Source organism: Peromyscus californicus, unplaced genomic scaffold (genome assembly GCF_007827085.1).
Source record: "Peromyscus californicus insignis strain IS unplaced genomic scaffold, ASM782708v3 Scaffold_23__1_contigs__length_62951481, whole genome shotgun sequence".
NCBI lineage: Eukaryota > Metazoa > Chordata > Mammalia > Rodentia > Cricetidae > Peromyscus > Peromyscus californicus.
This window is the reverse complement of record NW_026294534.1, coordinates 13,447,297-13,462,002: the sequence shown is the minus strand read 5'-3', so window position 1 is coordinate 13,462,002 and position 14,706 is coordinate 13,447,297. Positions and strand designations below refer to the sequence as shown.

Sequence of the window (14,706 nt, the reverse complement as noted above, 5' to 3'; positions counted from 1 at the left end):
TTAACAGAGGTCGGAAGCTTGGTTGGGTCTTGCACTGAGGGTACCATTCCTTTTATTCCATTTTATATCAGACCTTTCTTTATCTCTTTCAGTAGAAGCCTTGGCTTCAACATTAAATTTCCAGATGCTCTTTTTTTTCTTCTAAAACTGTACATTTTGTATGTCTTTCTGCCCCACTTGCTCTTTCTCATTGTAGGTGATTAATAATAACCATAAAAATGATTAATAATAACCACATGATGGAGTCAACATTAGGCTGTCTTAAAACATCCTTAAAGAAATTTCATCTATTATTTTTCAGATGAGTCTCAGGTAGGTTCTTAGGACAAGGGTAGAAAGCAGCCACATTCTTTACCAAAGTATCATAAGAATAATCTCTAGTCCACTTGCTAATATTGTTCCCCTCTGAAACCTCTTGAGCTGAACCACCAAAGTGCATTTTTCTCAGCATTGATGGCATGTTAAGTACCTCTTACGGCATTCAACCACTATTTTAGTCCAAAGTAGCAAAGTCGTCGTCGTCGTCATCATCATTGTCTTCTACTTCATCTTTTTTGTTGTTGTTGTTCAAGACAGGGCTTCTTTGTGTAGCCCCAGCTGTCCTGGAACTCACTCTGTAGACCAGGCTGGCCTTGAACTCAGAGATCCACTTGCTTCTGCCTCCCAGGTAGTGGGATTAAAGGCGTGCGCCACCACCGCCCAGCTATCCACCCCCAAAAAGTCTTCTACAGTCTTCCAAATAACAGCATGACCAGACCTGTCAAAGAAATAACTCACTTCTGGTTACTAGCTTCTATCTTAGTGACTTTTCTACTGTAATAAAACACCATGTCCAAAGCAGTTATAGAAGGAAGGGTTTATCTGGGGATTACAGTTCCAGAGGAATAGTGTAGTTGATATATTGTGCACCCCAATAAACTTATCTGGGGATCAGAGAACAGAACAACCACTATATTAAATATAAGAGTTTAGGCAGTGGTAGCACATGCCTTTAATCCTAGCATCCGGATCTCTGTGAGTTCAAGGCCACACTGGAAAGGGCCAGGCAAGGTGACATACACCTTTAATCCCAGCACTTGAGTTCTCATGTCTTGCTTGACATGAGCCTTTAATCCCAGGAAGTGATAGCAGGAAGCAGAAAAGTATATAAGGCATGAGAAACAGGAACTAGAGGCTTTTTTAAACTTTTAGGCTTTTTAGCAGTAGTTCAGCTGAGATCAATTTGGATGAGGACTCAGAGGCTTCCAGTCTGAGGAAACAGGATCAGCTGAAAAGTTGGTGAGGTGAGGTTGGATGTGGCTTGTTCTGTTTCTCTGATCTTTCAGTATTCACCCCAATACCTGGCTCTAGGTTTGTTTTTATTAGTAAGACCATTTAAGATTCGTGTTACAGAATAGGAGTGTATCACCATTATGGCAGGTAGTATGGCAAGCAGGCATGAAGGTAAGGCAGCAGCTGAGAGCTCACATCCTGATCCACAAACAGGAAGCAGAGAGAAGTCCATTTTGGGAAATGGTGTTAGTCTTTTGAAACCTCAAAGCCTACCCCCTAGTGACACAATTCTTCTAACAAGGCCACACCTCATAATCTTTCCCAAACATTTCTACCAATTGGGGCCCAAGTATTCAAACATGAGTCTATGGGCCATTTTCATTCAAACCACCACAGGTCATATAAAAAGGGGGGGGGCAAGAAATTAAAAGTTTAGTGATATTTAAGACAGAGAAGATAAGCAATACACTATCAAAAATAAACAACTCTTTCCTTTTAAAAAGATATTAACAGACAGAGACTAGATACCAGATGGTAAGAAGAAAGTCATTTACATATTGACGTGTAAGTTTTTCGTGTATGTTTTAGCTAGGGTTGCTACTGTTATGATGAAACACTATGACTAAAAGCAAGTTGGAGATGAAAGGGTTTATTTGGCTTACAGTTCCACATTGCAGTCCATCACTGCAGGAAGTCAGAAGAGGAACTCAAGGAGGGCTGGAACCTGGAGGTAGGAGCTGATGCAGAGGACATGGAGGAGTGCTGCTTACTGGCTTGCTCCTCACAGCTTGCCCAGCCTGCTTTCTTATAGAATACAGGGCTACCAGCCCAGGAAAGGCACCACCACAATGGGCTGGGCCCTCTCCCATCAATCATCAATTAAGAAAATACCCTTCGGGGCTGGAGAGATGGCTCAGCGGTTAAGAGCACTGACTGAGGACTGGGGATCATACCCAGCACTCACATGGCAGCTCACAACTGTCTGTAACTACAGTTCCAAGGGATTCAACACCTTCACATCAATGCATATAAAATAAATTTAAATACATTTAAAAAAATTATTTATTTATTATGTATACAGTGTTCTGCCTGCAGGCCAGAAGAAGGCACCAGATCTCATTACAGATGGTTGTGAGCCACCATGTGGTTGCTGGGAATTGAACTCAGGACCTCTGGAAGAGTAGCCAGTGCTCTTAACCGCTGAGCCATTTCTCCAGCCCCAATTTAAATAAGCCATTGAGAGAGAGAGAGAGAAAATGCCCTTCAGACAGATTTTAGGGGGCATTTTCTCAATTGAAGTTCCCTTCTTTCAGATAACTCTAGCTTGTGTTGAGTTAACATAAAACTAGCAGCATAGGATGTGGGACTCTTTGAGACAGGTCTCACTATGTGGTCTGAGCTGCACTCCAATTCCAGTGCCTCCTGCCTCTAACCTCTGTGTGCTCAGATTCCAGGTGTGCACAACCATGTCCTGATATCTCTGAATACCCCTTACCAGTCTCAAGAGCTGAGCTCTATATCCCATGGAGTGCTTGGGCTAGATCTGGTCAGCTTGTATTCTACTCAGTCCTTTCCAGTTCACTAAAATGAAAATGAGTTGCTCTGAGATCCCAAGACTAAACTGCTCAGTCATAGCCACTTTTAAAATAAGCTAAGCAGTGACCAGGGTGACCCAGCATTTCACCACTGGACTTGGATGTCAAATCCAAACATCTTTATAAATAGCATGAGCACGTACTTTCCTTATCAGAATAAAAACAAAGAAATAACTATAACAAATTCCAATGTAACTAAAATAAATGGCAGAAACATCACTTCACAATATGAAATAGGAGCACAAGTTACTACGACCAAGGAGACAACACTTTGAATGCTACGGTTACTAAGGGAAACACTGGGTTTTATACTACTTTTAAAAAATGAGCACCAAGTCACAATCTTTACTCCAATGGAGGCAAGGAGAAATTCTCGGATTTATAAAAGAAATAGGTCATGCATCTTCTCATTTAATCATTCAAAAAATAAGCTCTGGGTTCCACATCTGATTGTGTGCCAGGGAAAGTATGACGACTTCTAAGTTATGTGACAAAAGTACTCTTTGTGGGACTTGTGGGGTGTGGCTTAATGGGAGATGCTTGCCTAGCATGTGTAAGGTCTTGTTTAATCCCCAATGAAAAGATGGAAGGGCGAGGGAAGAAGGGAAGTGAGATGCTGTTCTATTTAACAACTGAAGTCAGTGTTCTGCTACAATAAAGAATACCAGAATGTCTAAAGTCCTCAAGAAACAAAACAAACAAACAAAACCCAATATCCGTGGATTTCACCGTATGTATGCTCTTCTTTCTTGTTCTGTTGTTACTCAACAACACTCAAGGGAAAATGGCTCCTGTAACATCGAGTGATGTTGTCTCTGCTTGCTCATGGTCTGAGATGTGGCACCTGTGGAGGAAGAGGTGGCTACACTGAGGACAGAGCCTGCACTTTCCTCTACTGAGTATAATGATTATTTGGTGGTCACATCCTGACATGAGGATGTCGCAGCACAGGTCCATAGGGGTTGTGGATGGCCTGAGATGGTCTGAGCTTGATAGGTTATTAGGTATGTGGAATGCTAATACACCAGCAGAGACATGCTCTTTCACAGAAACCAACACCATCTGAAAAGCATGGAGAGACGGGGTCACCCTAAGCATACTGCAGGCTGTTATTTCAAGTTCAGTGAACAAGCTCACAGTGAGTCTATATACCCTTCTCATTCTCTGGCAAAAGGAAGCCCAAGATGTTGTTTATTTTAGTTCAGTTTTTGTTCTTTCATAAAATGTATTTTCTCTAAGTGTAAGAATCAGACATAAAATTTACCACTCAGTTAAAATGAGGGATGTTGTCAACTATCCTTTTGAAAAATAGTACAAATGTCTTGAAAACCAAGTGTTTCTTCAACCAGCTCTCCTCAAAGCTGACACTGGCACTCAAGTCTCATCCACAGAGGTACTTAATAATGGACTAGCAGAGTTCAAGTACAATGCTCCCTGGCAATCTACTTTAACTTGGGGATAAAGTTCAGGAACCCTGAAAGTGTGGACAGCCGACAGCATCCCAATGTCACTGGCAAGGATCTAAATGACAGATGGCTAAAGGCAGCTGTTGGAAAGTTCCAGTTAAATCAAATTATGGGTGAATTTTCCAATGTGTGCCAATGGATAAAATTTTCCATGCTATTAACAAAAGTAAGACTAATCAAGCCATCAGAAATTGGGCTGGAGGTATAGCTCAGTGCTCCAGAAAAAGCACACAGCCAGGGCTAACTCCCCAATACAGCTAAAGAAAGAATGGATGGATGGATGGATGGATGGATGGATGGATGGATGGATGGACGGACAGAAGGAAAGTAAGAAATTACTTCTGAATCTGCAACAAAGAAGTTGCAAAGGGATGTGAACATTCACTTTAGGTCACTGCTGAAGTGCTATCTGAAGTGTTATCACGTGTCTAAATGTTTGTGTGCATGTATGCACGTATGTGCACCATGTGCATATCTGGTGCCTACAGACGAGAGAAGAGCACGGCATCTTCTGGAACTGGAGTTACAAATGGTTATGAGCCATTGTGTGGGGCTGGGAACTTAACCCAGTTCCTCTGCAAGAGCAGCCAGTTCTCCTAATGCGGAGCCATTTCCAACTCACTGAAGCATTTTCTAAACTTTTCTGAACTTGTGGTCCGGTTTAAGGTGATTTCCTAGAGATCTCATTCATAAGGAAGCGATAACCAAGCCCCAGATAGTAAATCCAGCAGCAGTGGCTTTCGGTGAAAATGAAGCATAGAAAAACTGTGTGGCCCCTATGTCCATGATGCTGTCAAGGGGGCAGGGACAAGTTGAGTGAAGCTTAGTGCCTCCACTTCCTGATTCTTGGTCTGATTCTTTAAAACTATTTGCCCAATAAAGGAACGTGTACTTTAAAGCTAACTGTAACCCAGGAGCTTTTTTTCATAAAATAAGAAAGTGAGTGTTTACAATGAGCAGTACCATGTCCTTCCGGATTCCCTTGCTTGCTCATGTCTGTCTTCCTGGATTCCTTGGTATTCGCCCAGCCTAGGGCTCATCCTTCCTCTTGGTATTTACTGCACAATCATTCTACAACACTCTAAACCTCTAACACACACACACACACACACACACACACACACACACACACACACACACAGTCTCTCCTTGAATACCTGAGAGGAATCTCCAGCTAAATATGGAGAATCCAGACTTTTCTATTGTACCCTATACCTTGGTGTGTCCATGTTTTTCTCCCTCACTATCCCCACAGTGAACTGAGTGACTACCACCAGCTGTTCCAGTGAAAATGTAAGTAAGAGTCACTCTGTTCCCTCTACTCCCTCACAGCGCACATTGCACATCTGTTGCATCCAACAGGCTGCAGACCAGGTCTCTACACCTGACCTGCACTATAGGTGCTTGTCGTGGTCACAGCTTTCTGTACCCTGACATCTGCACTACAGGTGCCCTTGTCATGGCCACAGGCATTTCTCTCTGATCATCCTAGCTGCTTGCTTTGCTTCTGCTCTAGCCTCCCTGAAACCCATTCAGGGCAGAGGACAGACAGACAAAAGTCTGCTACCTCATAGCTGGAATAGCTTCCCATCCTTCTGCAATGACCTATAAAGTTACACTTGGTCCCTGACCACCTTAGAGAAAGAGGTACCAATGGCAGAGCTCTGCTCATGATGAAGCCTGTGGTGGTGGTTCATGGTGTCTTCTCTCTGGAAAAATGGCTTTGACTCCAAAGGCCACCACTCACCCCTCCAGATACGTTTTCCCACTGTTCTCATCAAGGTAAATGCCAAGGCCCTCATTTTCCAGGGGACTCATGTGGTTGTTTTTTAATCTGTTCTCAATCATGGGTGCTCAGTTTGTGCCTCCAGTGTGGGAAAAGGACTCTAGGATCCTGCCAGAGGGACAAAAAGATGACAGAGGATTAAGGAAGGGCTCCAGACAGAATCCTTATTGTTGTGGTCCATGGCCAGTTCCCTGTGGAAAAAGTGCATGGGCACAGCACAGCGGACAGAAGCAGATGGACTCTACAGTTTTACCTATGTAGAGAGAATCTATATAATTTAGTGGTGCAAATCTGTAAGTCAGGGATGTGCTAAGATAAATAATCACGGTCATTGCCTTGGGACAATGCCTTCACCGAGGCTGTTTCAAAGACCTAGGCTGAGACCCAGACAAGCTATTTCTGCATTGTGTTCTCATCTGGACATGTGTTTAAGGATGCAGTTTCTATGCTGCAAAGCACTCTAGGGACCAGTGAGCTGGCACACGTGAGGTGCTCTGTAGCCTGCAGCCCTTCATGCCATAACCTGCGGCAGGGATGAAATCTCTCTACAATGAAGCCCATCAAAAGCTCAAGGGTCCCAGAGCTACTCAGGCAGATCCCTGGAAGCTTGATGTTTTTGCCTGCCAGGTGTGGCCAGAGCTAACCCAAGATGGCGTACACAGCTGGCAGCCAGAGAAGCAGAAGGCGAGCAGGTGGAAACTGGACGCACATATGATAGGGCAAGTGTGACTTGTTCAAAAATTTATCCTCAGAATTTATCAATGTAAGCCTCAAAAAGAGATGGTGTCCATGATGCTTTATCCTGAGTAGTTTTGGAAGGGAGTATAAGATACTGACCACACAGAAGGCAGACCTGGTTTGGGGAGCACCCGGCTTTGGTTCTAGAATGAGTAGCTGTGATGTGCTGTGAACTGAGAGGCTCAGACCACACACGAGTGATAGGCTTTGCTCTATATAGCATTCGACTCTATCCTAGATGCCAGTAAACCAAGGCGAGAGAGTCCCAACTTGATCCCATCATTCTAAGGCAGGGATGCATTCTGTTCTTTCTGAATCAGAAAGCACATGATTATTTATTGTAAGTTCCTTGAGATTTTGTAGAAGAATTTGTATTTATAGCTGATTTAACATTTAAAACCTCTTATTAAGCTCTGTCTGTGAGATGTTTACAGTCAGCATCTTAAAATATGAAATAGGCTAAATTCTTCCTGGCTGCCGGGCTGTTTCTGAGGACAGAAGTGGAGAAGGGAGGGACTGGGTCACAGGACTCTATTGGCCTGCGAGCGACCACAGCAGGTGAAAAGGCAGAGCCAGGCTGCAGAAGTCACAGAGAACAAGAGTAACAGTAAGCAAGCCACAGCAAGGACAAGAACGCCTACTGACTCTTACAGTAAGCAGCATGTTTAAGGCAGCCTGAGTCCAGCAGGACACTTTGTCCAATCAGCTGATTTTTTTTGTTGGGTTACTCCTGTTCTCCCAGGTATAGGAAACTGAGCAATGCCAGGCATTGGTTTTGTCTCCTACTTATGTGCCAGGCAATTCAGTCATGAAATAGAAAAACACAGATTATTGTCTTTCCAGAAAACAGAGTGGCTGGGCGGTGGTGTTGCACACCTTTAATCCCAGCACTCGGGAGGCAGAGGCAGGTAGGTGGATCTTTGTCAGTTTGAGGCCAGCCTGGTGTACAGAGCAAGATCCAGGAAAGGCGCAAAGCTACACAGAGAAACCCTGTCTTGAAAAACCAAAAAAGAAAAAAGAAAAGAAAAAAAACCAGAGTGAACAGTGGGGAAATGGACTGGTTTATGAGCATGCAGGAATCACCAGCAAAGTTCTCAAATGGAAAAATAAAAGAAGACTAGGCAAAAATTCACACCAAATTGTGTTACAAAATCACCAGGAGCCTTCGTGAGTGACTGGCCACAGGCAGCCATCTGACTGACTTTGAAGGACTGCTACAATGGTCTTTCACAGAGATTTCCTGAGAACACTACACAAACCCTGAAATAAAAACATTCTCAGAAATGTTTTCCTTGGAGCTAAGTTTCTGATGCTAGCCAAAGAGAATATTTTAAGAATCCCCTGACTACACTGGAGAAGGGGTTAGAGGAAGGCCCGCAGAGAACAAGGTCTTCTGACAGCAAGGTCCACGCCATCTTTCAAGGATAGAATAAGAAAACTCACAACCGCAACATGAAGGGCAGCTGCAACCTGTGAATGCTGTAAAGTACCTAAGACTACATGCTGCCTGGAGATGCCAATTAAGTTGGACATTAAACTAGAAATTTTGGCGACTGATCTTCCTAATGGTGGGAGCAACCATCTCTCTCCCACCATACAATAAATAAGCACTGACTTTCTTTTCAAAATTCAAGGAAGAAATCTCGGGAGGTGGCTTAGTCAGTATAGCATGTTCCTTGCAAGGGTGAGGACCTGGATTAAATCCCCAGAACCCAAGTAAAAGGCGAGGTACAGCGGTGGTGCACGCCTGTCATCTCAGCGCGGTGAGGCGGAGGTAGAGATAGGCAGATCTCTGGAAGTTCACGGGCCAGAGAGTCTGGACAACTTGGCAAGGCTCCCATGGGAGACCCTGTTTCAAACAGATCCTAGGAAGTACCTGGGAAACAACACCTGAGGCTGACTCCACGTGTGCGCCATGCATGCATGCTCCTGTACCTACATGTGCACCATGCAAGCATGCTCCTGTACCCACATGCATAGTCACGTACTCGAATACACAAACATAAGCAAAGTAAAACACTGAGATAATATAAGTGCAAGAAGCAAGGCTGTACATAAAGAAGCAATAATATCTGCCTTGTTGGAAACTGGTATAAATAGAGAAAAAGTCTGGTTAATTTCTAGACTTAAATTCTTGAAGGTTAAACCCTAGAAACATCGATACAGATGTCATGGTAGAGAAGGGAGAACCCGGCACCTGACACAGCTATGCAGAGTTCTGTGAACAGATATCTGCTGTTTGTGGTGGACACTCGAATTTCCCATATAGTGCTGTGTTAGCTATTGCCAGCACTTTAAGAGTTTTCAGTTTGCCTAAGATTCAAGCCTCCAAAACAGTGTTCTTAAGATCTAAAAGGGACAAGTCTGTGGTGATACAGTACTCAAAGATGTGAAAGAAAGTTATAATACTGGATTGGATATGAGGCCTCCTTCATGGGAAGAAATAAAGATCTGGTTCTGTTAACCAGGGCAAAAATCTATGGCTGGCAGTTCCAGGCCCTAGTGAGGAACTTACTATCGACATTAAGCTGGATGAGGCCAAAGTGCCATCTAAATAGTTATGTCTTAGACTGGCACTTCTGTCTGCCCTGCACAGAGGAGGCAGTGGCTAATAACTAAACTTGTACCTGAGGGTAAATGGCTGCTGAGTGCTCGGCATCAACATCACCCTCTGCGAGGCCCAGAAGACAGCACAGAACAGAGGGTGCAAAGACTATGACAGCTGAAAGATGAGAAGCAGTTCTATGACTCTGATTTACTTCACACATTGTTTTTGTATAAAACTATGTTGACAGTTGTGGTGGTTTGAATGAGAAAGGGCCCCATAGGCTCCTATGTGTGAATGCTTGTTAGTGGAACTGTTTGGGAAGGATTAGGAGGTGTGGTCTTGTTAGAGTACGTGTGTCACTGGGGGTGGGCTTTGAGGTTTCCAAAAGCTCATGCCATTCCCAGTTAGCTTCATTTGCTTTGTGCTTGTGGGTCAGAATATAAGCCCTCAGATACTGCTCCAGGGCCATGCCTGTCTGCTTCCTGCTATGATGATCATGAATTAACCCTCTAAACCTGTAAGCAACCCCCCAATTAAATGCTTTCTATTACAGGAGTTGCCTTGGTCATGGTGACTCTTCACGGCAATAGAACAGTGACCAGGACAGATTTAAAGTAGCTCAGTAAGGACCCTTCTCTTGGAAGGATGGCTAAGATATAAAACATGCAACTCAGTTTCATGGAATGAAATCTGCACAAATATTAATTTAAGTAAATTAATAGGTGAAGGACCTATCCTGGACAGTTGATATTCCTTATCAGAATCACATTCTTAAAGATGCTGTATCTTAGGTAGCATTCTCTCCTCTGCTTTACTATATAAGCACTTATGACCAGGAGCAAGGGCATAGAGGAAAACAGAATAGACATGGCCTCCAATCTATAGGAAGCCACAGATACTAGTGAGTCATGAAGCTAGTGACTAAATGCAATTTTGATAAGTCTTACCGAAAACATGCAATGGATAGTCTAACCTACAGTTTTTGGAGATGGGATCAGGTAGGATGAAAGAGGTGTCAAAGAAGATATTGAAAGGAGAATGAAAGCAAAACCACAGGAAACAACAACAATAACAACAACAACAACAACAACAGCAAACCAGTCAGGTGTGTAGTGTATACTTTAATTTCAGCATGCAGGAGGCAAAGGCAGGAGGAGCTCTGTGAGTTCAGGCTCTTCTGGTCTACATAATGAGTTTCAAGCCAGCCAGGGCCATAGTGAGATCCTATCTAAAAACAAAATAGAACAGGAAAAAAAGAAGAAAGAAAAGAAATGACAAGAAAAGGATAAACTAGGAGATGTGACAATGGCCCAGATCTAGTCAGAGGGGCCCAGAGAGCCTGTGCAGGGGGTCTGCAGGGAAGAGGGAACCCATGCGGCTTTGGAGCAGGGAAGGAGAGAATGTAGAAAACATCAACCAATAAATGTAAGCAAGCCACTGAGAAGGGCTATACCTTATCCTAACTGCCATGGCAAAGCAGCATGGCCAATGCTAAGAGTTATTCTTAAATAACTTGGTCAGCTTCAAGAAGAATGATTTATTTAAACAGCTCTGATTTGAATGACCCATCTAAAGGTAATGAGGTAATTGGAAAATCTGACTGAGGAGCTGTCCTCTGGCAACTGTAAAGCGGTACTTGCAATGTGCTATGACTCTAAGCACCTCAGGGCAAAGTAATGCAGCTTGTTTCTGGAATGATCCAGTTCTGAAGAAGCAGAGGTGATTTAAAGAGGAGGTGGAGATAAGCCTTGAGTTAGGTGCTAAAGAAGATGAGAGACTGCTAGGGGGAGAGGTACATTCCAGAGGGATCATAGCCACTGGGGTGGCAGTGGCATCATTTTGGTAGTAAAACTATTGACACTTGGGGATGGGAGAGAATGGAGTTTCTGCTCCATTTGTGGAAAGGTCCATGAAGTAGACAGAGTAAAGCTGAGGGGGCCTATGTGAAGAACTGGCAGACACTGAGCAAAGGTGTGAGGATTCTAATATTGTGAGGTCCAAAGGGTACCCTATTTCCATCCCCCATCCTCCAAAATGGGCAGGCCCCCTAATTCAGTCCAAATTGAGTTTAGACCTAGCTCAGCCTGGACTATAGGAGGATTTCTGGCAGTTAGATAAAAGTAAGCATTTCTCAGGAACTTGTGAAACTGGTTCCCACCAGCCAAAGAAGTCATTTTGCTTACCTCTGGCAGAATGGGCATATGGCTCTCCATTGACATGTAACTGTGGTTGCATCAAAGGCCATGCTGGCCTCCAGGCTCCATCAGTCCCCATTTATAAGTATGTGCTACACATTTCACAGCCCCCACCCTGCTCCAGCCCCTCACCTTCCTCATAAGCGTCCCCCACCCTCACTATTCCCGACTCTCTTGCTCTCCGCTGGCTCCCTCACTATGCACTGTTCTCTCCCTTCTCTCCAAGATACATAGCCCTAGTCATGTCCAGCTGGCTTCTTTTTCTTTCTGCTCTAGACTCTTCCAGATGCCTCTGGATGTCCTCTCTAATTTACAATCAAAACCTTAACTATACTACAGAGTGGCAATGTCGGCAGTTCCTTTACTGTGCCCCCTCACATACAAGTGTCTTTCTGCAAGTTGACAGTGAGTGTTCCAAACTCTCACCTGGTCTCTCATTGCTGCTCAACTCCCGGAAGAACAGACTGACACAGAATCAAGTATGGATACCTATGTTTGTAAAGAATACCCTTCTGGAGCCGGGTAATTGTTGCATGAATCCTAAATGGTCTTGTAATAAAAACCTGGAGCCAGATAATCAGGGTGAAAGCTGAAAGATAAGAGAAGCAGAGCAAGCCACAGACACCACCTCTTACCTCACCAACTCCTCAGCCTGAAAGTGCCAACTCCTGTCTCTGCCTTATATTCCTTTCTCTGCCCAGCCATATCACTTCCTGTTTCAACCTTCCTAGTGTGGGATTAAAGATGTGTGATTCCAAGTGCTGGAATTAAAGGTGTGTGCCACCACAGCCTGGGTCTGTTTTTCTTTTAGACTGGATTAATATTGTATAGCCCAGGGTGGCTTTAAACTCACAGAGATCCAGAAGGATCTCTGCCTCTGCCTCATGAACGATGGGATTAAAGACATGTGCCACCACTGCCTGACCTCTATGGCTAACTCTGTGGCTGGCTCTGTCCTCTGATCTTCAGGCAAGTTTTATTTCTTAGATTATAAACAGTATATTACCACAGGCAATGGTGGCACATGCCTTTAATCGCAGCACTCAGGAGGGAGAGGCAGGTGGATCTCTGTGAGTTTGAGGCCAGCCTGGTCTACAGAGTGAGTTCCAGGACAGCCAGGGCTATACATGGAAACCCTGTCTCAAAAAACAAAACAAAATACTTTTAACATTTTGCACATCACGATTTTAAGCAAAATCTAAGTCTTTTTGCATGTTTTCCTGTGTGCGCACATGCATGTGGATGCCAGAGGTTCAAGCTTGTGTCATTCCTCAGAAGCCACTGCCTTGTTTCCCGAGATGCATTCCTCACTGGGACCTGCCCGTTAGGCTAAGCTGGGCCAGGGATCTGCCTGTAGCTGCCTCCTCAGTGACAGGAAGGAGTACAAGTTTGTGCAGCACATCAGGCTTTTCAGGGAGGCCCTGGGATTTGAACCCAGAGCTTCATGCGCAGCAATCACTTTAGCAATTGTAATTCTCCCAATCCCTCTTAAGCCTTTTGTAACAGAGAGCTGTGGGGTAGGATACGGGGAAAAAGACTTCGAGCCATTCTTAAAAGTACATCTGCAGCTTGTTTTCGGGGTGTAATCCTACAGGATTAAATTAACCCAGTATTAATGTAATACATTCTTGGGTGAGGAGAAAGGAGCATGCGAGTCGACATAACACAAGCAGCCAATGCTGCTGCTCCCACTAGCAATGAGCTGATGGGCTTTGAAGTGACCCCTAGGCTGAGGATCAAAAGGAAAACACTGACTGACAGACTATCACAATTTTTATCAACTATGAAAACGACGATGACGATGATACATTTTTAAAGACTGCCTTAAATGCACAGAAACTAATGTTAACGATACACGTATGCTTGGCAAAACCTATCCAAATGGGATTAGACGAACATGTTTCAGTGTTTCATCCTAAGCAAATCCATCTGTGCAAACAATCTCTGGATTTTTTTTTTTGGCTTCTGAGCCATCCAGAGCATAGTTCACATCACTCCTTAGTCAAACACACAGCAACACTCACTGGCATGTGAGAAAACCCAGTTTGTGTTTTTAGCGCAAGCCTGTTCTGATCTTATTTCCACTGGAGGCTGGGAGTTTGTTGTACATGTTCATCTAATCCTCCCCCCCACCCCTTCTTCATCTAGCCTTAGCCTCACCACACTCTGAACCACTCTCAGTGTGACTGTAGGAAGAACACCTTCCCTGGCTCTCAGACACTTCAGGGGTCACAGGCTGCATGTGAGCTTAGGCCCAGCTGCTCACGTCATCGCCTCAGACCCAATGGATCCAGCAAACACCTCATTTTAAAATAAAAGAAAACCGCAAATAAAACACCTCATTTAAAATAAAATAAAATCGTAAAACGATGAGCACAAGGCTTACCCATTCGTAAGACAGAATCCAGCACCCTCTCGCAATCCCCATCAGCACGTTCAGGGTGCGGACAGACTTCCCCACCAGCACGTGGGTGGTGGACTCGCAGACCTCAGGTGAGAATGAAAAGCCTTTCAGTGTGTTCACCACCTGGATGATGAGATTCTGCTTCCTGCGGACCAGAGAGTCAACAGTCAGCCTACACACAGTGTGCCCGTTAGACAAACAGAGGCTCAAAGTCTGGCTTTATTTTAGTTACATTGTTCATACCTTGGTTTCTTTACAAACAGGAACATGGGATTTGGGGAAACAAGAACCTTTCAGATCTCAATTCCAAGCTGATGAGGCTTCCCATGGTGTCTCCAGAGTCAAACAAGCTGTCTAGGGACAGCATTGGCATTGGAAGCCAGACTCCTGACATCAGTCTACAGCACACCAGATTATGCACTTTCATGCATTTTGAACCAGTGTGTATATGTACTTCTAAAATATGTATGTGCATGTATGCTATGATGTGTGTGGGGGGCAGAGGACAACTTGTGGGGATAGGTTCTTTTCTTCTACCATGACGGTTCTGGGAATGAATTCAGGTCACTGGGTTTGGCAGCAAGAGCCTTTGCTCAGAAGCATCCCACCAGCCCAGGACTCCAGTTATTATTTGCTTATTTTACTTTGAAAATACAACATTATTGGAGTGTCAAATGCAGTTTTTCCCATTACAAAAAAAAA

General features: G+C 44.1%; 1 protein-coding gene across 2 annotated transcripts in view; it reads right to left on the bottom strand.

Moving 5' to 3' along the window:
- The window catches only part of Mcph1 (microcephalin 1), a 206,050-nt gene that overhangs the window by 122,868 nt on the left and 68,476 nt on the right, over positions 1 to 14,706 (bottom strand). For both annotated transcript variants that reach the window (XM_052751775.1, XM_052751774.1), the window contains exon 11: positions 13,987 to 14,149. In XM_052751775.1, the coding sequence (XP_052607735.1) occupies positions 13,987 to 14,149 (163 nt within the window). The remainder of the gene's footprint in view (positions 1 to 13,986; positions 14,150 to 14,706) is intronic.